At 36.1% G+C, this 19,798-nt stretch overlaps 1 protein-coding gene and 1 long non-coding RNA gene across 2 annotated transcripts; both read left to right on the plus strand.

Annotated features, from left to right (window-relative positions):
- The first annotated feature begins 6,151 nt into the window (after positions 1-6,151).
- On the plus strand, positions 6,152-6,622 carry LOC121990424. The gene is made up of 3 exons (XR_006114592.1): positions 6,152-6,212; positions 6,346-6,447; positions 6,552-6,622. It is a non-coding gene; the product is annotated as an uncharacterized LOC121990424 (long non-coding RNA).
- Positions 6,623-15,152: 8,530 nt separating this feature from the next.
- Positions 15,153-17,646, plus strand: LOC121991241 (chloride conductance regulatory protein ICln-like). Its single transcript, XM_042545252.1, has 4 exons — positions 15,153-15,319; positions 15,387-15,510; positions 15,982-16,096; positions 17,615-17,646. Exons 1-4 carry the CDS (start codon positions 15,153-15,155, stop codon positions 17,644-17,646), a joined length of 438 nt encoding a protein of 145 aa, XP_042401186.1.
- The last annotated feature ends 2,152 nt before the right edge of the window (positions 17,647-19,798 follow it).

The following is a 19,798-nucleotide window of genomic DNA, read 5'->3' on the forward strand; positions in this document are numbered from 1 at the left end:
GGAAGTAGAGCTAGGCAAATTAAGTCCTTGCTACGTAGGACCCTACCTAATCACAGAAAGGATTGGGAAAGTAGCATACAAGCTGGACTTACCTCAAGACATGTCAGCAATACATAATGTATTTCATGTCTCCATGCTAAAGAAGTGTCTCCTCGACCCTAGCCAAGTGATTCAGCCTCAGTCAGTACAGATCCAGAAGGATCTTAGCTATGAGAGCAGACCTATACAGATAGTGGACAAAGAAGTTAAGAGACTAAGAAATAAAGAAGTACCACTAGTGAAGGTCATCTGGTAGAATCAAAAGCACGAGGAAGTCACTTGGGAACGTGAGGACAGTATGAGGCAGAAATATCCAAAACTATTCTAAGTTCGAGGACGAACTTTTTATAAGGTATGGGGGATTGTAACGACCTAATTTTCCCTATTTCGAGTTCTAAATATCCTTAAAAATATTTAGAAATGCTTTTAAAATATTCTAGAGATTTTTAGGAATTTTTAGAGTATTTTTATGTAATTTTTGGAAGTTGTTTGGTATTTTTACTAAACGAAATAAGTTTTGACAAAAAATGTCCAAGCCGAGGTTTGAACTGGAAACCTTGGGTTAAACAGAGATTCGCTTAACCAACAAACCAGCCAAATGTTTCTTAATTAAACTTACAACGAAATATATTTAAGTTGTAGTTGGAACCCGAAATAACCTAAGGGATAAGTTGAGGCTCGGTTTTCCTGTGACCTAAATCTCTCGATTCCTCTTCCCTTTCTCGCGTGCGACGGCGTCGGCGTTGCTTGGGCGAGGACGAAGCCGAACCTAGGGCTTCACTCCGGCAGCCGGCGAGCGCCCTCCTCCGCGGGTCCTTCACAGATCCGAGCCCCTCTCGGCACGGTGACCGCGCGGGCACAAGAAGAGGCCGAAAGCTTGCAAGCACCCGGAACCCTAACAGCCTCTCCCTCTCGGTTGTAAGTCCAAGCAAACAAGGGGTAAGTTGCTACTCACCTGCAGTATGATAGCTCTGAATCTCTTTGTCCCTCTTTTTGTTTCCGATGCATGCATGAACCCTAGAAGTTTCTAAGAGTTTGTTAGGAGTTTCCTTAAATCGTTAGGGAAATTTATGGATTGATTCTTTTGTTATAGCTAGAATCGTTCCTTCTCGTTATTGCTAGAGTTGCTTCTTCTTGATTCGGTTCTGTTCCTTACCGTTAGTGCTATGCAAGTGAATGAATTTGATCCTTCTCCTTGATCCGAACCCTAGCTTTAAGTTGGGGATTAGTTCATTTTTATTTAGCTTCAGTTTTAGTTAGCTTTTAGTGCTACTCTAACATGTGTTCCAGATTCCTTGATTTAGCATTCCAGTTTTGCCTTTAGTTTGATTGCAGTTTTATTGGTTGCTGTAAAGTATATTAGATTGCTGTTAGCCCTTTTTCGTCCATGCTCGGTATGGTTTTTCTTTTGGTGTAAACGGCTTTAAGGATTAAGCTTAGTATGTAGATTAATTGTAAGCATGTGGTTCTATTAAGCATATTAGTACAGAATTCCCATTTAAGTTTATGGTAGTTCTTGTGTTGGCAGTAGGCGTGATCAATAGATGAAACAGTGCAGACTTCTTATTTAGCTTCTAGTTTCGTTCGCCATGAGTTGAGCATGACCAGTTTTCTTTACCATTAGAATGACATGAACAACATGTGTTTAAGTGGTTCATTTTATGTTAGCTTTGCAGATTTTAGTTCGTATGCAATTAATTGGACATGTACAGCTCTCATTGCTATTAGTTGAGCACCAGTAATTTTCATTGTTACGAATATGAGCAGTCTTCCTTGTTTTGCTATTAGACTTTATTTATGCACTGTAGTTGTAGAATTGTTTAAGCATTTTATTGAGCTTAAGTGCAGATTTTTATTAGTCATATGTGCAGATTTTTATTAGTCATATTTGCAGATTTTTATTAGTCATATTTGCAGATTTTTATTAGTCATATTTGCAGATTTTCTAGTATTCATTTGCTATTATTGAGCACGTGCAGCTTTTAATTGACATGAGTTGAGCATGATCAGTTTTCCTTACTACTAGATACACATGAGCAGTTTCTTTAGTTTTCATTTGCTATTTTAACAAGCATGAGCAGCCAGGTATTTAGTGGAATGATTATGTGCCCTATTAAATCTTTTTAGAGGATTATTAGAAATTATAAGTAAAGAAAAGACCAAGGTCTAGAGAAGAAAAGATAACAAGTAAATCTTTTAAAGAGGCCAGTACCCGACTTCCAAGGTTGTCGTTAAACAAATTCAGGTGACCATTTCCGAGGTCTTGGCCCTGGTAAGACCAAGGTCTTTATCCTCATAGGACTAGAGGCTCGCTACCTCAGTCTCTATTAGAGAGCGCGCATAAGATGGTACTAAGCTTGGGCCCAAGAAAAGACAAGAGAAAGAGAAATTTAATTAAATAATAATTTCTAAGTGTAAGACTATAAGTATAAGACCATAAGTATTTGGGACAAATGAAACAAGATTCATATATGTTTAGGATTAGCAAGTGTAGCTCTTTTAATTCTAAACACACAGTATCAGTTTTCATTTGTTTTCCTTATGAGTTTATTGAGCATGATTAGCTTTATTTCTAGCATGCAGATTTATTCTTATATCATGAGTATGCAGATTTATTCTTATATCATGAGTATGCAGATTATTTTAGTATTTTGCTATAGATGAGCATGTGTAGCTTTTCTTTTTAGCACTTTAGTTTTAGCATCCTTTGCATCGTATGCATTTTTCGAGTTTTTGTGAGATAGATTAGTACTTACTAAGCGTTTCGCTTATAGATTTATTTTTCTCCTACTGCAGATAAAAGTAAAGGGAAGTTATAGTCAGAAGGATGGCGACAAGGAGATGTGTGGTGGATGTGCGATGCCTGGACTATGGAAGCCTTGTGACTAGCAAGGAGTTTTTTTTTTAGTTTTCTTTTCCTTTTGCTATGTTAGAAGTATTCGGGATGGTATATGTTATCTTGATGTTATTAGGACATAGTAGATGAATTGTGATCTTGTGTGATGATTTTTGGTATAGTTCTCTTGTGTTTTGGATTATCAACTGCGTGAGTTGTTTGATATATGTTCCAGCCGCCTGTTGCTGAAGTATATAGTGTTTTTATTTAAGATTTTGGTCACCGGTGCAGGGGAGACTTTGCTGAAATTTTTCGGTAAGGACTCCTCATGGTTTCGATCACACCGGTTAAGTGGAGTTAGTAGTTAAGTAACGGTCACCCTTAGAGAGTAGTAGTAGTAGTAAGAAGGGTGGTCGTTACACAAACGTCGTGTGGGTGACGATCTAGCAAGGCGAGAATCCACCCAAGCCTTCTTCTTCCTTTCAAGTTTCGGCCACCAACTTTCTCCAAGAGATAATGAAGTTCGGCCACCAACTTTCCTCCAAGGGATGCTAGACAAGAGAATCTCCTTCTCTTCTTCTTCTCCTTCAAGCAACTGGCCATCCATGGATCTCACACCAATATGCCGCCGACCACCAAGAGGGAAAACAAAGGAGAAGAGAGAAAGAGTAAGGGCCGGCCACCGCCAAGGAAGAGAGGAGAGGAATAGAAGATGTATTGTTGTGAGATGAGGCACCTCTACCCTCTCTTTTATATTCCTTGGTCTTGGCAAATAAGGAAAGTTTTAAACATAATTAAAACTTCCTTATATTCCTTGCCAATGACTAAAAAGGAATGTTTTAAAAAAAATTAAAACTTCCTTTTCTGCTTGTCATGGTCGGCCACATGCTTGTTCTCCAGGCAGGGAAAGATTTTAAACAAAAATTAAAATATCTCTTTTAAAAATCCCTTTTGTGGATAGTTCTAAAAGGAATGTTTTATAAATTAAATTTTTTCTCTTTTAAATCCTTTTATGAATATCTATAAAAGATAAGATTTAAAATAAAACATGGGTTTTAAGAAAGGAAAGTTTTATCCAAAAATTAAAATCTTTCTTTCACATTATAGATAACTACAAATAAGGAAAGATTTCAAATCTCTCTTTTATTCCTTTTTAGAAAGCTATAAAAGGAAAGATTTTAAAATTTTAAAACCAACATAGAAGGAAAGTTTTCAACAAAATAAAAACTTCCTTTTATTTCCTTTTATGACCGATTTAAAAAAGAAAAGTTTTATATTAAAATCATCCTTTTAAATCCTTTTAATGGATCTCTATAAAAGGAAAGATTTTACTAAATAAAACTTCCTTTTGAATTCAATGTGGCTGACCACCCTTGCTTGGGTTCCAAGCTAGGGTCAGCCACAACTTGAACTCATCTAACCTTGGTTTGGCCAACCCTAGCTTGGGCTCCAAGCTTGGCTTGGCCGGCCACCTTAAGGTGGGTAAGAAGTTGGGTTTGGCTGGATATAAGACTTTATAAATAAGAGACTACAATACAGACCGCGAGGAGGAATTGGTTTTGGTCTCCCGATAAGCTTGAGCTTCCCGTGTTCGCCCCGAACACCCAACTCAAGTTCATCAATAATATCTCATTCCACTAAAAAGTTATTATTGCACTACTGCACCAATCTCATATTACTATATGGGCTCCTTCTTATCATGAGTGTGTTAGTCTCCCTATGTTTAAGATATTGAATGCCCACTAATTAAATGAGTTACTGACAACTCACTTAATTAATATCTAGCTCCAAGAGTAGTACCACTCAACCTTATCGTCATGTCGGACTAAGTCCACCTACAAGGTTTACATGACAATCCTTATGGGCTCCTCAAGGGGGCATCATCAACCTAGATTATTAGGACACAGTTTCATTCTATAATCAACAACACACCATATAAATAATATCATTTCCCAACTTTTCGGACCTATTGATTTAACGAGCTAAATCACACCCTTTGTTAAATCAAAGAAATAAATACTAAGTATATGTGCTTGTTATTATATCATGATTAAGAGTACACACTTCCATAATAACAGAGGTATTGTTCTTTTATATAGTCAGTATAAAAAGATACTACCTCAATTGGTCCTGCTCACACTATAACAAAAACCCTCATAGACATCGGTGGAACAACAACAGTTTTAAACAAAAACCGATGTCTTTGAGTATTTTACACCGGTTTTTCCAAAAACCGGAGTCTATGAGCGCAGATTTTCGCTCATAGACATCGGTTTTTTAGCCGATGTCTATGAGCGCCCTTTTTTTCGTTAATAGACACCGATTTTAACAGTGGTTTTTTAAAACCCGATGTCTATGCACCAAAATAAAATAATATAATTTTTCCACCAATACTTAGTCAAAATTTTCAACACTTCACTCTTCCCTCCAAACCTAAACCTATATCGCGCCGTCCACCGTATACCGTCGCGACGCCACCACCACTTTCCTCCTTGCCTCATCTCCCTCTTCCCCTTCCTAGATCTACGAAAGATGGCATCTTTTTCGTGGACGGAGGAGGATATGCTACGGTGCTGCGGTAGCAAGCGTTTCGCCAAGGAGCTCGCCTCCACCTCTCCATTTTCTGACCTCCACCACGCAATCCAGTCCGCCCACGGGATCTGGTTCAATAAGGTCGCACTTTTGACCTCTTCTTCTACCTCTTTCTCTTTTTCAGTGTTTCTTTTTTATTCTTCCTTCCAACCTCACCACCTTTCTTCTTCCATAATTCTATCTTTATATTTGCTTTTGTTTTCTTTAATCTGAATCTCTTATTTCTGCCCCGTTGTTGTTTTGGTGCTCGATCATCTGGTAAATCTCATTTCTTTTTTCCTTTAATCCATTTATCAAAGGTATACTTTCCGATCTGAAATTTGTCTTCCATCGTATTGTTGTTTTGTTTTCGATCCTTAGGTTTTATCTCTTTTTTTTCTCGATTTTAACTTATGCGACTGCTTTGATTTGATTTGGTGAAGAAAAAGTGGAGTTTTCTACTGAGATTTGATGGATTCTCTATCTATGATGGAGCGAGAGCTGATTTCGTCTCGAGTTTGATGGTATTTGTTTAGCGTTTAGTCTGGCGATTGTTGAGTTGCTTTTCTTTTTGTATCTGGAAGACGAGATCGATTATTTCTCATCTAGTGGCGATGCTACTTATTTTGAGACATTTAATGATGTCTTTAACCGTGTGTTTGATGTCTGCTGTGTAGAACACCTAAGGAAATGGTGAAGGTTGTTGATGTCTTGGGTAACAGTGAGGGTGTTAAGGGCACAATTTACTTCATCCAGGAAGGAGATGGTGAGAAATCTCTTGAAATACTACTTGTGGAATGCTAAATTCCTTTCAGATCTAGGGTTTCAACTTCAACCATTTTGATTTTTCTGTGAATTTGTGATCCGATCTAATTTTGGGATGTAAATCTCTGTGATAGGTCCAACCACCGTCACCGGATCCATCACTGGCCTCAAGCCTGGGCTTCATGGCTTCCATGTGCATGCTCTTGGAGACACCACCAATGGATGCATGTCAACTGGTAAAATTATTTACCTTTTCCTTCATGGCGATCTATTGAGTTGCAAGTTTATGATTGAAAGGATTAAATTATTGATTATGTACTCATGCTCTTGTATACTGCAGGGCCTCATTTTAATCCTGCTGGAAAGTTACATGGTGCTCCTGAAGATGAAAACTGACATGCTGGTGATCTAGGCAATGCCACTGTTAGCGAGGATGGTAAGTTACTTTATCATCAGCTCATGATGTTACTTTTGTTATCTATTTTTACCCATATTTACTATAACGCTTTTTCTCGTAACAAAAAAAAATCAAATGATTTACCCATTTACTATAACGCATTTACTATAAAATGATTTATGCAGATTGAGGCTTCAGGACGTCAGGCTCTCACTTATGGAGGAGATGTTTCAAAAGAAGAGGATGTGTAATCCATTGTCAAAACTGTTAGTAATGAAGATTGCATAGATCTGGCTTCTTACAATTTCATCTTTGACTTATTTTATTGCATGTGCAATGTTTTTTAGGCAGTAGATGCTTGGGGATCAGTTGACATTTTAGTTAACAATGCAGTTGTCTGGAATTATACTTATGTTCATCTTGTCATGAGACACACTGTTGATGAGAATGAAAAAATCACAATGGAAGGAAGTCATTGACCTGAATCTTACTGGTGTCTACCTTTGCACACAGGCATGCATTTTCATATCTTATTATCTTGCAATCTTTTATGATGAATACTTATTTCACCACGATGACATTTCTCCTGCAGGCAGCAGCAAAAATTATGATGAAGAAGAAAAAGGTATTCTCTTCATATATATAATTTTAGCAGTTGGTTACCAATTAGCTAAGTCATTCAATATAGTATTTAACCTGAAGGATTTATATCTATATGAGCAGTTGGCTTGGTAAAAACCATATTTATGATTATTCATTTGTTATTAGCATAGACATTGTGGATTTCCAAAAGTAAATCTTGTTATTGAGTTGTCAAAATGTTGCTTCTAATTAAACCCTATCATTAAAATTGATTATTACAAGGAAGGGAAAATGCTACTAGAAGAGCTAGAAAATAATTTGGAGGAAATGGATAGAAAAAGATTTCTCAGTTTGTGATTTCTAGATAAAGAAAAAATGGGAAATCATTTGATGTGATTGTTCTTTTATTTTGTTGATCCTTAGCATTAGCTAAGATCAATGTTCCCTTTGGTTCAAATACTACCTAGACCAATCAAGTGTTTGGTATACCTAAATTCTGGAAATAATGGTGCCAAAATTGTTGGAACATTGATGATTTAGGTGGATGGGATGAATAGATGGCATGAAGTTTTCGATAAAACATAAGTCAAATTAAGGTTAGTAGCAAATATGCATGTGTGATAATATCAAGGCTCAGAATTTGGAATCGTGCTAAAGTTTTAGACTTTGACTGAAATGATACAATTTCTTGTTTCATCATGTGGTGTTGGTGTAGAGTTAGAGAGGAAGGAGATAAAAAAGAAGAGAAGATAACTATATACCTAACTTTGATCTGTGTCCGTAACTTCTAACTTTGTGTCCATGTACAGAATTGACATTGTATTATATGAATACAAGGTACAAAAGGATAACAAACATTATTAATTCAGCTTGAAGTATTTTGTAGTGTGTCCAAAATTTTTGGATTTCAATACGGCGTGATACTTATCAACATGACTGACACAATAACTTAGGATACATTACTTGTTGTCCGACATTGTACAATATTTTATTAGAACAATATTTATAATATTCAGTTTTGATAATTTATTAGAATAATTTATTAGAACCATTTTAAAAACTCGTCACTACCTTAAATAAATTCAACATTTACATTCATATAATCATAATTCAGATAGGTTCACAATGGAACTGATAGAATTTTTTGGGAAAATGTTTAAAATGATTTAGTATTCCAAATTCTAATAAAACGCATATTTGCAAACGAAACTTCAAAAACTTTGTATGGAAATATGTGTTATGAAACATGAAGTAGCCAATACAAAATCCACAACTTTGTAAAGTTGCATGCTAAATTATGTTTGTTGTAATTATCAGGTGCATTCTAAATTGGTGATATTTAACAGGTGAATTCTAACTTGGTGATAATTAACAGGTGAATGCTATTGTGCCGGGGTTCATTGCATCTGATATGACAGCTAAACTAGGAGAAGATATCGAGAAAAATATTTTGGAAACTATTCCAATGGGTATGTATGTTTTGAAATATTCATTCCTTGGATATACCGAACTATCATATCGCCTTCACAAGTATCGAAAATACACTTGCTAGATTTAAAAAATGAACTATCGCCTTCACAAGTATCGAACTATCATATCGTCTTAACTCTTATCAGTTCACTTCTATTAATCTCTTGGAGTTGGATAAATATTATTCCTTTTGCTTTGATTCTGTTTAATTTTTATCAAGATTGTAGTTATATCTAAGAGGTCAAGGAATATGCAGACCAAGGTTCTAGGTGCTCTCTAGCCCACATTTTGCACCTCCTTTGAGCTGGAGCATTATTTTTTCTAGAAGAATTCATGTTCCTTTTCAATCTCATGTTTAATGAACCTTTCAATAAATTAGTGTTAATGTGAAACAAATCTTGTGCTAGAATCTCTCTTGTGGTTACCAGCAGATTCCTCCTTTCAGCAACAATCATTTATATGAATCCTTCCGAAACTTCATCTAAAGACTTCTTTTTTCTGGTCGGCAACATTAATCTTTCACTAATACATGTTTTGGTATATTGTCTTTCTTTTCTGCATCAAAATCATTTATTTGGTCGCTGTCAGTTCCTAAATTAGGCTAGCTTCACTCATAAAATTCTATCATTTCACTGCATATTTTTTGGTTCTGTTCTATTTGCTCAACTGCATTAGATCCCAATAGAGCCCAGTGCTATCATGGGCTTCGTGTAAACAAATATTTCTTTTTCTTTTCCAATTTGGAGCTAGTGTGCTATTATGCTTTCATTTTGTTTGAAGAAAGCTATACTAAAAACAGGGCAACCTATTAATCCTTCATGTATTTTTCTTGCTATGAAGGGCTTCCCCTCAGAACGTACTACAACATGGACTCCATTAAGGAAAAATATTATGGCAGTAGGTGAGTCTCTCTCCTACAATATAGTGTGGTCCTATGTGGTTTTTTACAAGTTAAGATTCTCAATTAATTTAATCTCTTTTTTTAGTGGTTATTGCCTTCTTGACTTTGCCAAATGTAGATGTCAAGCTGCTTCTAATTTATTGATCCTACAGTGATTAGACCGGGTTTCTAGCTTATCTGTTTGTAGACTTTAAAACATTTTATCCAACTTGCTGATGCACCAATCAAACTTTAAGACATCACCATCTTATGAATTCTTTAAAACGTAAACTGTGTTTTATATGTTTTCCTTCTTTTATTCTCCAATCAGGATTGAGTGTAGACTGTTTAAGGATCATATGCAGAACATGTCTTTGTCTCCTCATGCTGGTCATGGGATTCCTACACAGTCCTTTGAGGAAAATCAAGGGGGCAGAAATTAATAGATGCCAGGAAATAGGTGATAGTATTGGAAATATGTTGTCAACATGTAAATTTTTTTGCTTCTTTTCTTACCTTTGTTGAAACATGGATGTATTTTGATGTGGCAATACAATTCCCACTGATTATATGCATGAAGGGCCTTGAAAATGTATAATGTGGAGGCGGGAAGGAAAGGGAAAAAACAACCAACATGGGTAGTTGTCAAGGTATGTCCTTTTGATTAGCAACTGTTTTACTTCTTTACTTATTTCTTGTTTTACTTGATGTATTATTGAGCATCCTCATCCATATATTATAGGCCTTGGAAATTATATACAGTTATATATTGACCACAATATTAGTAATTTGATTATCAAGTTGATCTCATAGTTCTGTTGGTTCTAAAGGAAATTTATTCTTTGTCACTTTTTATACTACAAGAGTTTTGGATTGTTTAGGGGAGAGAATTACAAGTCAGAAAAGCTCAAGTTCTTTAGTGGATATATATAGTTGTTTGTTTCACCTTTCTTGATCTCAATGCACACCAATCCCTTAGTTTAGGGAGGTAGTTCATTTTGTTGAGTTGTTGTTACAAATTAATCCCTTATATTTATGTGATAATTGATGAATGTTTCTTTTTTTAAGTATTTCAGTTAGTCATCTTGTTACCTGATGCCCTTACTGCTTTTTCAACTATGATTTTTTGTCTTGGTTTACTAATAGATTATTTATGTGTTTTTACAGTTTACAAATCTCAAGTACTCCAGAGTTAAAATTGATGAAGTGCGGTTCGAGTGGGCTGAATGCATGTTAGATTACATTTGAAGTGTGGTTCTACCTTGATGTGTTGTTAAAAGAATGTTCTACCTTGATTTTGATATCTATTAGCTAGCTTTTGATGTAAAAAGAATGTTTGGGTATTTTATGGATACTATTGTAAGAAGATTATTTATATAATTTGTGAATATTTGTGTATTTTATGGATATTGTTGAATGAAGAATATTTGTATAATTTGTGAATATTTGTGTTTTTTTTATTATTGTCGGTTTTTCATTGTTTCGGAAATCAAATTGTTAAAAAATATCCATATTACATCGATTTTCCACCGCTGCAAAACCGGTGTTATTAATTAATATTACATCGGTCATTTACCGCTGCCAAAACTGGTGTTATTAACATATAATATTACATCGGTTTTACACCGTTGATGAAACGGTGTCGTTAAATGATACTACACCGGTTAATAACCGATTCGAAGACCGGTGTTGTTAAGTGATACTACACCGGTTTTAAACCAATGTCTAAAATGGCAGACCTTTTACATCGGCTTCATAGACATCGGTCGAAAATGAAATACACACCGGTGGAAAATCGATGTCTATGAGGGTTTTTGTTGTAGTGTCAATACACTCATAGCGTACTAGTGTAATTTATTAGTCAAGATAAACTAATACCTAATTACACTACAACCACTCCAATGGTTTGTCCCATTCCATCTTGATTATGAGCAACTGTTTATAATTTATAAGGATATGATAACATGATCTTCTGTGTGTCTCCTCACATCATGTTATCTACAATATAAATTAAATGGACAACTACACTTAGCATAAATATAGGCATTTGACCAATGTGATTCTTATATGTTTATACAGAAAGCTAGACTTTTAGTATACACTCTAACAAGTCTGACATGTCGATAAGGTTGAGTGGTACTACTCTTGGAGCTGGATATTAATTAAGTGAGTTATCAGTAACTCATTTAATTAGTGGGCATTCAATATCTTAAACACAGAGAGACTAACACACTCATAATAAGAAGGAGCTCATATTGTAATATGGGATTGGTGCGGTAGTGCAATAATAACTCTTTAGTGGTATGAGTTATTATTGATGAACTTGAGTTGGATGTTTGGGGCGAACATGGGAAGCTCAAGCTCATCGGGAGACCAAAGCCAATTCTCCTCTAGGTCCCTATTGTAGCATCTTATATAAAGCCTTATATCCACCCAAAGCCTAGCTTCTTAAGGCTCAAGCTAGGGCCGGCCAAGCCTTACTTGGAGACCAAGCAAGGGGCCAGCCAAGCTAAGCTTGGAGCCTAAGCTAGGGCCGGCCAAGTCTTGCTTGGTACCCAAGCAAGGGGCCGGCCACACACAAGAAGAAGGAAGTTTTATTTTTTGTAAAATCTTTCCTTTTATAGAGATCCATAAAAAGGATTTAAAAGGATGATTTTAATATAAAATTTTCCTTTTTTAGATTGGTTATAAAAGGAAATAAAAGGGAGTTTTTATTTTGTTAAAAACTTGCCTTTTATGTTGGTTTTAAAAGAGAGTTTTAAATTTTAAAATATTTCCTTTTATAGCTTTCTACATAGGAATAAAAGAGAGATTTGAAATATTTCCTTATTTGTAGTAATCTATAATGTGAAAGAAAGATTTTAATTTTTGTTATAAAACTTTCTTTTTTTGAAACAATGTTTTATTTTAAATCTTATCTTTTATAGATATCCATAAAAATATTTAAAAGAGAAATTTTAATTTATAAAACATTCCTTTTATAAATATCCACAAAAGGGATTTTAAAAGAGAGATTTTAATTTTTGTTTAAAATCTTTCCTTGCTTGGAGAACAAGCTTGTGGTCGGCCATGCTATGATAAGAAAGGAAGTTTTATTTTTTGTTACAAAACTTTCCTTTTTTGCCAAGACCAAGGAATATAAAAGAGAATGTGGGGGTGCCTCACCCAATAACACATCTTCTATTCCTCTCTATTCTTCCTTGGTGGTCGGCCCTTGTTCTTTCTCTTCTCTCCTTTTGTTTTCCCTTTTGGTGGTCGGCGGCATCTTGGTGTGGAGATCTCTTGGTGGCCGATTGCTTGAAGGAGAAGAAGAAGAGAAGGAAGCTCTATTGTCTAGCATCCCTTGGAGGTTAGTTGGTGGCCAAATCTTGGAATCCTTGGAAGAAGCTTGAGTGGATTTCATCTTGGAAGATCGTCGCCCACACGACGTCCAAGAGAAGGAGAGGAATACAATAGAAGATCAAGAGGTCTATAAGCTACAAAAGGTATAACTAGTTATTAGTTTCTACATCATGACTAGTTCATCTTTTGTATAGATCTTGAAAACCAAACACAAGAGGTTTTTGGTTTTAGTTATCATTTTTGTTATTGATTTTATTTTTCGATTTCATGTTTCGATAATGTGTTTCTCTTGATGTCTCTATAGTTAAATCTAGTTTACTGTAAGAAGTTAAATATCTGATTTCTTTGTGAGGTTTTGTCTAGGAAGTGGTGGATGATCTCATACTCAAGACGGCCTAGTACCTCGCCATGTTTAACCTGGAAGCTGATCTTTGAAATAGATATTTGATAACTTCTGTAATATGGTTTAACTTAGGATGATCACATCAGTTGAATTTGGAGTAAAAATGTCAAGTTCTGTTCTCAATCCAAGTTTAACTTCTAAAGGAAAATTTGGATTAATAATGTTAAACATCGTTTGCAATCCAAATTTAACTTTAGTAGAGCACATGGGAAGCTAGGATAGTTCTATGCTTGTACAAATTTTTGTACAGGGGAACTAGGACGGTATTCCGAGTAGCAACCAATAATTGGTATCATAGCTAGATTTTAACCTTTGTATGTTTGGTTTTAGTTTAATTATGCACATGTCATACATATTTTAGGCAGGATAATAGTAGAATGTGCAAATAGATTAACTCTGTGGACTTAATGGACTTGAGCTTCCTATGTTCGACCTGAATACTCAACTCAAGTTCATCAATAATAACTCATACCACTAAAGGGTCATTATTGAACTACCGCACCAATCTTATATTACAATATGGGCTCATACTTATCATGAGTGCATTAATCTTCCTGTGTTTAAGATATCGTATATCCGTTAATTAAATAAGTTACTAACAACTCATTTAATTAACATCTGACTCCAAGAGTAGTACCACTCAACTTTATTATCATGTCGGACTAAGTCCACTTGCAGGGTTTACATGATAATCCTTCTGAGTTCCTCAAGGGGGCATCATCAACCTAAATAAATAGGACACAGTTTCCCTTTATAATCAACAACACACCATATAAATGGTATTATCTCCCAACTTATCAGGCCTATTCATTTAATGAATAAATCTCACCCATTGATAAGTTAAAGAAATAAATATTAAGTATATGTGTTTGTTATTATATCGAGATTAAGAGTACACACATCCATAATAATAGAGGTTCTGTTCTTTTATATAGTCAGTATAAATCGAACATCATCAAATGGTCCTACTCAATACACATATAGTGTACTAGTGTAATTATATAGTCAAGACAAACTACACTACAAGAAAAACCCTCATAGACATCGGTGGAACAACAACGATTTTAAGCAAAAACCGATGTCTTTGAGTATTTTACACCGATTTTTCCAAAAACTGGTGTCTATAAGCGCAGATTTTCGCTCATAGACATTGGTTTTTAAGCCGATGTCTATGAGCGCCTTTTTTTCGTTAATAGACACCGATTTTAACAGCGGTTTTTAAAACCCAGTGTCTATGATAAAATAAAATAATATAATTTCCCCACCAATACTTAGCCGAAATTTGCAACACTTAACTCTTCCCTCTAAACCTAAACCTATATCGCGCCGTCCACCGTATATCGTCGCCTCATCTCCCTCTTCCCCTTCCTAGATCGACGCCCCTTCCTCTCCCGATCAGGATCAACACAGGACGTCCTTGCTTCTCCGTCCAACCACACCGCATCTCCTCCAACTCCTCCCTTTGGGTGAGAAGAGGTTGCCTGTGTGGCTTGGAGTCGTCGTCGGGTCGCTAGAAGTCACCCTCCTCCACTCTTTCTCGATCCCATATCTGGTAACCTCGATTCCTCATCTCCTTCTTCTGATTTGATCCCTCCTTGTTGATCCTCGTGTGGCCAGGACTGATCAAAGCTCCTTGCTCGCTGATTTTGCTGCTCGCGGTAGGATTCGACGCTTCCTCCAGGTGTGTTATCAACTAATCGGTTGACATGGTGAGGGGGAAGACATAGATGAGGAGGATAGAGAACCTGGCCAGCCGGCAGGTGACCTTTTCCAAGCACCGGAGAGGCCTTCTGAAGAAGGCCTTTGAGCTCTTTGTGCTAGATTAAAAAGGGGCATTGTGTCCTGGGAACCCTAAGATACTCCCGCTATGGGTTTAGGGCTGCTGCACTTTGATGGTCACGTCGTTGACGACGATGGACGACCCCTGCTGGAATCCGACGACAGCGAGGAGCTGATGCATGTTGAGCCTGGTGTCGCCGTCGCCCTCGATTCCCGACCCATGGAGTCGCCTGGAACTCTCTACGTCACCTCAAGGTATCAGTGCCACGCTCACTCAGTTTCTTGCTTCTTGTCTTCTCTCAGATGTGAGTGGATACTGCAGGAGGGTGATTTGGCTGAGCAACACCGACAAAGGGAAAGGGTATGCGGTGGATTTCTTGTCGTTGTCCCTCCACGTTGTGTCAAGGGACCTGGAGACCTACCCCTTTCCTTGCATCTATACTCAGGTATTTGATCTATGACTGAGTTTGGGGCAGTTCTACCTGAACTTCTATTGAATCCAAAGGATCAAAATTACAAAACGTAACTTTTTTTTCTTTTCTGTTTATCTTGAACATTAGAAAGCTTTCTGTGTGTTTTTTGGGGAATTCATTGTGGTGCTCGATAATGCGCTATTTTCCCTCACTGATTGGTAAACTTGAACTTTTGTTGCCTCTGACTTGAATTTTCTAAGCATGAATTAAGGGGCTACCGGTAAGCTGTTTCTTGGATAGCTACATGTTGGTGCTTGAGGTTGCCTATTTGAGTTGGTGATTACTAACTGAGAATGGTCCTTTATAGTAATAATGTCCTGAAGGATTTGAATTATTTGAGAGGTAAATTTGATTTACACCATTGAGGATAGTCAGATTGGCTGATGGCTCATGTGCTACTTTTTGCTTTATTGCTTATGTACTATTTGCTGGATTCTTCATCAGATCGAGATAGGTGACGAAGATGAAGAGTCTAAAAGCTCAGATTCAGAAAGTAATGATGATTTGGAATTGTCAAAAGTCACTGAAATGAGACTTCTTCCTTCAGATGCTGGAAAGTGTATCCTTGCTATCATCCATGCCTCATATTGTTTTCATTTGTGGCAAGTTCATTGATTGATGCATTTTCATGTATAAAGTAGGCGTTGCTGAATCTTTTGTGGTCAACTTTCTATTTAATGCTATTATGAGTGTGTTTGTCAAAGTAGGAAATAATCTGATGAAGTTGGCATTGCTTCATCATGGATTTTAGTTATGGCATAATAATACAATTATGAATGTCATCTTATCTTATTGTTCTGATTATCCTGCAAGTTCATTGCATCGATCTTTAACTCATTGATTGCATATTCTGGGACTGTGTTTATCTTCTTATCAAGTCCCATCTTTCACTAAGAGAAAAATCTCTATGCTTTTTATATAGTTGTTAAGTTCATATCATCCTTGCATGTTGCTTTTTTTTTCTTTTCTTGATACTGAAAAAACCTTAGAATTTGGGTTTGGTCAATTGTTTCTTTCATATTCTGTATCTTGGTAATATAAAAATATTACATATTGGGTAATCATATGTTGTACAATGTTGATCTACAATGCTAGTAGCAGTTATGTTTGTGAATCATACTGTTAGTGTGTAGAGTGTACCAAGCAGTGATTTAGCTCTCTTCCGGTTGATTTACAACATCATGGTAATTAGTATATTCGATCCTTAAAACATTTTACTGTACTCAAGACCAAAGGAGGCAGTAAATTTTTGTACTTGTTAATGTTAATTTGAAGAAAATATTAATAGTAAGCCATTTGGAAATTATGAATGGAAAAACGTTAGAATCGTTTATAATGCATTTTTAGAAAATGAGAATATCATATACAATAAAACATTGGTATCATATACAATTAAACATTGGCCCTCGCGTATTCCCAGGATATGTTAATGCCGTAGACAACATTCCATAGCTTTCTACTTATATTTCCTTCTAACAACTCAAAAAAACCTTTTAACAGATTTTGTTGATTCAATTGTTCATGTTCCTTGAACAATGCTTGATGTATATTTATTTATCAAGTGATGAAGAAGCTTATGACTAGTCTGTTTCACTTTTTTTTTTTGTTTCCCAAGCAAAAGGTATGTTATTATTATTATTAAAGTCATAAACCGTGTTCTTTCTGTCTGTTGTTCTTCATCAAGCAGGATGGACTGCAAGCACATTTATGAGAAGGAACCAGTAATCCACTACATAAGCACAAAGAAACCACATCCTCGATGCCCAGTTGCAGGTAAGTGCCCTATCTATTGCAGTTGATCTTTCGTTGTTGATCTTTTTGCTCATTACAACTACATCCTATCAGGTTGCCTAAAAATTCTCCAAGTTGGACAGGTTGTATGCGACGGCTTGCTTACAATAGAAATTGATGAAATGCGTTTGGCATCAGCTACAAATATAAAGTCAACAATGGTAGAAGATTTTTACAGAAGTTGACTGAAAATGGCAACACTGCTCCCTGCAACTATAAGCTTGATATAATTTTTCAAGGTGATTTAGCCCCTGTCGGTGATTTGTCATCAGCCAATGCGATTTAGGCATCATAGTTAATTATCTTTTGATGTTGTAAGAAGAATATTTGTGTAATTTGTGGATACGGACTTGATGTGTACAATATCTATTATCTTTTTATATTGTAAGAATAATATTTATGTGTTGGTTATATGGATATTGACTTGGTGTGTTTAGATACACCGATGTATAATAATATTAACTAAATTTTGTACTATTAAAATGTTGTATAATATCAGTTTTTCACTATTTCGGAAATCGAATTGGCATCGTTAAACAATATTGATATTACATCGGTTTTCCACTGCTGCCAAAACTGGTGTTATTAATATATAATATTACATCGGTTTTACACCGTTGATAAAATGGTGTCGTTAAGTGATACTACACCGGTTAATAATCGATTTGAACACCGGTGTTGTTAAGTGATACTACATCGGTTTTAACCCGATGTCTAAAATGGTAGACCTTTTACATTGCCTTCATAGACATCGATCGAAAATGTAATAGACACCGGTGGAAAATCGATGTCTATGAGGGTTTTTGCTGTAGTGCTAATACCAAATTACATTACAACCGTTCCAATGGTTTGTCCATATCCATCTTAGTTGTGAGCTACTATTTATAATTTATAAGGAACCGATAACATGATCTTCTGTGTGGCACCACATACCATGTTATCTACAATATAAATTAAATGGACAACTGCATTGACATATATAGAAATATATAATACAGAAATTTAACCAAAGTGATTCTCATTTCAAAATATCTCAAAATAGATGTTCATACAAAAGCTAGGCTTATAGTATATATCCCAACAGTTAGTTGCATAACTAGTAATCGCTACACCTTGTAGCAGCTCACATCTCTACAGTAGCTACTACTTTGTGAGACTCCAACTCTACACTAACTCCTACACCTTGTAGCAGCTTGCAAGAATAACTGCTACACATTGAAGTAGCTAATGGTCGAAAAAACTTTTTTGTACCACTTACCTTTTAGCAATTATTTTGCAAATATATATACTGTGCCACTATATTTTTACAATCATTGACCCTTCCAATAATATGTAGATGGAAGTGTTCTATGTTGTTGCAGTTACCGACTAGTAACTGCTACAACTTCAACTTGAATAAAATTAATTTTCACCGACTCCTCCCGGCTCCCGTTGCCTTAAATGTGTTATTTGAGAATGATATTTTAGTTCTTACAATGGTGTTTATGTCTACCACAAAGTAGCTGCTCCAGCGTAGAGTTTCTTTGGTCGCGTGCTTATTCAAGTATTCATTTGTCCACTTGAATTTACCACTTCATGATATAACGATATACTTACGAAATAAAATGGGAATAATATATGCAAAAATAAATTTATCCGGTGTTTAAAAATATTTGGTAGTAGCTACTACATAATGTAGTAGCTACTTAGTACTACTACAACAAGGTATAACATCCATACATTAACTTAATACATTCACCTAAGAAAATAATGTCAATACCTTTACATTACGATTGCATCGTCAGTTATATATTGAACACTGGTCAAAACCCCCATGATCGCTTACATTGCTCTCATACAGACAATGTCATTTTCATATAGGCCAAGTTTCGTCCACATTCATCTCTATTCGGGAGCACCCTTCACCAACGTACAGAGTGTTGTGAACACCAAACAGATTAGATTATTTTCCACGTGCCTCGCATCCTTTGGAAGTGACTGGGAAAAGTACTTCGAGGCGATCATCCTCTCCCTAATGCACTCCAGCGGCCTAACCTCATTAACATACACGCATCAGGGCTAGACGATGGTGTTTGGAATAAGGAACTACGTTTACGAGTATGGAAGCATAATCTAAACCGCGGAAGGCAACATGATCGCTTTGTCTTTCCCAATTTGGGAGCTTGATACACTTCATGGTGGTAAAAGGCGATTACGTTCACCCACAACGGCCCCGACAACCCGTCCCAGGGCCAACACGGAGAGGGGATTGATACACTTCAGGATCTAGAGAGGATGACATGAAATAAATGACGAAGGTGGTGGCAGTAAAATGTGTGCATTCCATGATTAAGCTACACATTTTTGTTTTTTGTTTTTGACAACCAGGAACGGTGCGACCCTCTGTTATATAGGAAAACAGTGGCGCTATATTATTAAATATGATAATGGGTGTGGTCACAAGCCCATAGTTGCCCTTTTGACATAGCAG

This window comes from Zingiber officinale, chromosome 6B (genome assembly GCF_018446385.1).
Source record: "Zingiber officinale cultivar Zhangliang chromosome 6B, Zo_v1.1, whole genome shotgun sequence".
NCBI lineage: Eukaryota > Viridiplantae > Streptophyta > Magnoliopsida > Zingiberales > Zingiberaceae > Zingiber > Zingiber officinale.

Excerpts from the sequence above, each read along its gene's own strand:
- LOC121991241 (XM_042545252.1), top strand. The coding sequence starts at position 15,153 with ATGGGTTTAGGGCTGCTGCACTTTGATGGTCACGTCGTTGACGACGAT. Across the intron at positions 15,511-15,981 it reads TTCCTTGCATCTATACTCAG|ATCGAGATAGGTGACGAAGA; the intron begins GTATTTGATCTA and ends ATTCTTCATCAG. Across the intron at positions 16,097-17,614 it reads TCCTTCAGATGCTGGAAAGT|GCATCATAGTTAATTATCTT; the intron begins GTATCCTTGCTA and ends AATGCGATTTAG.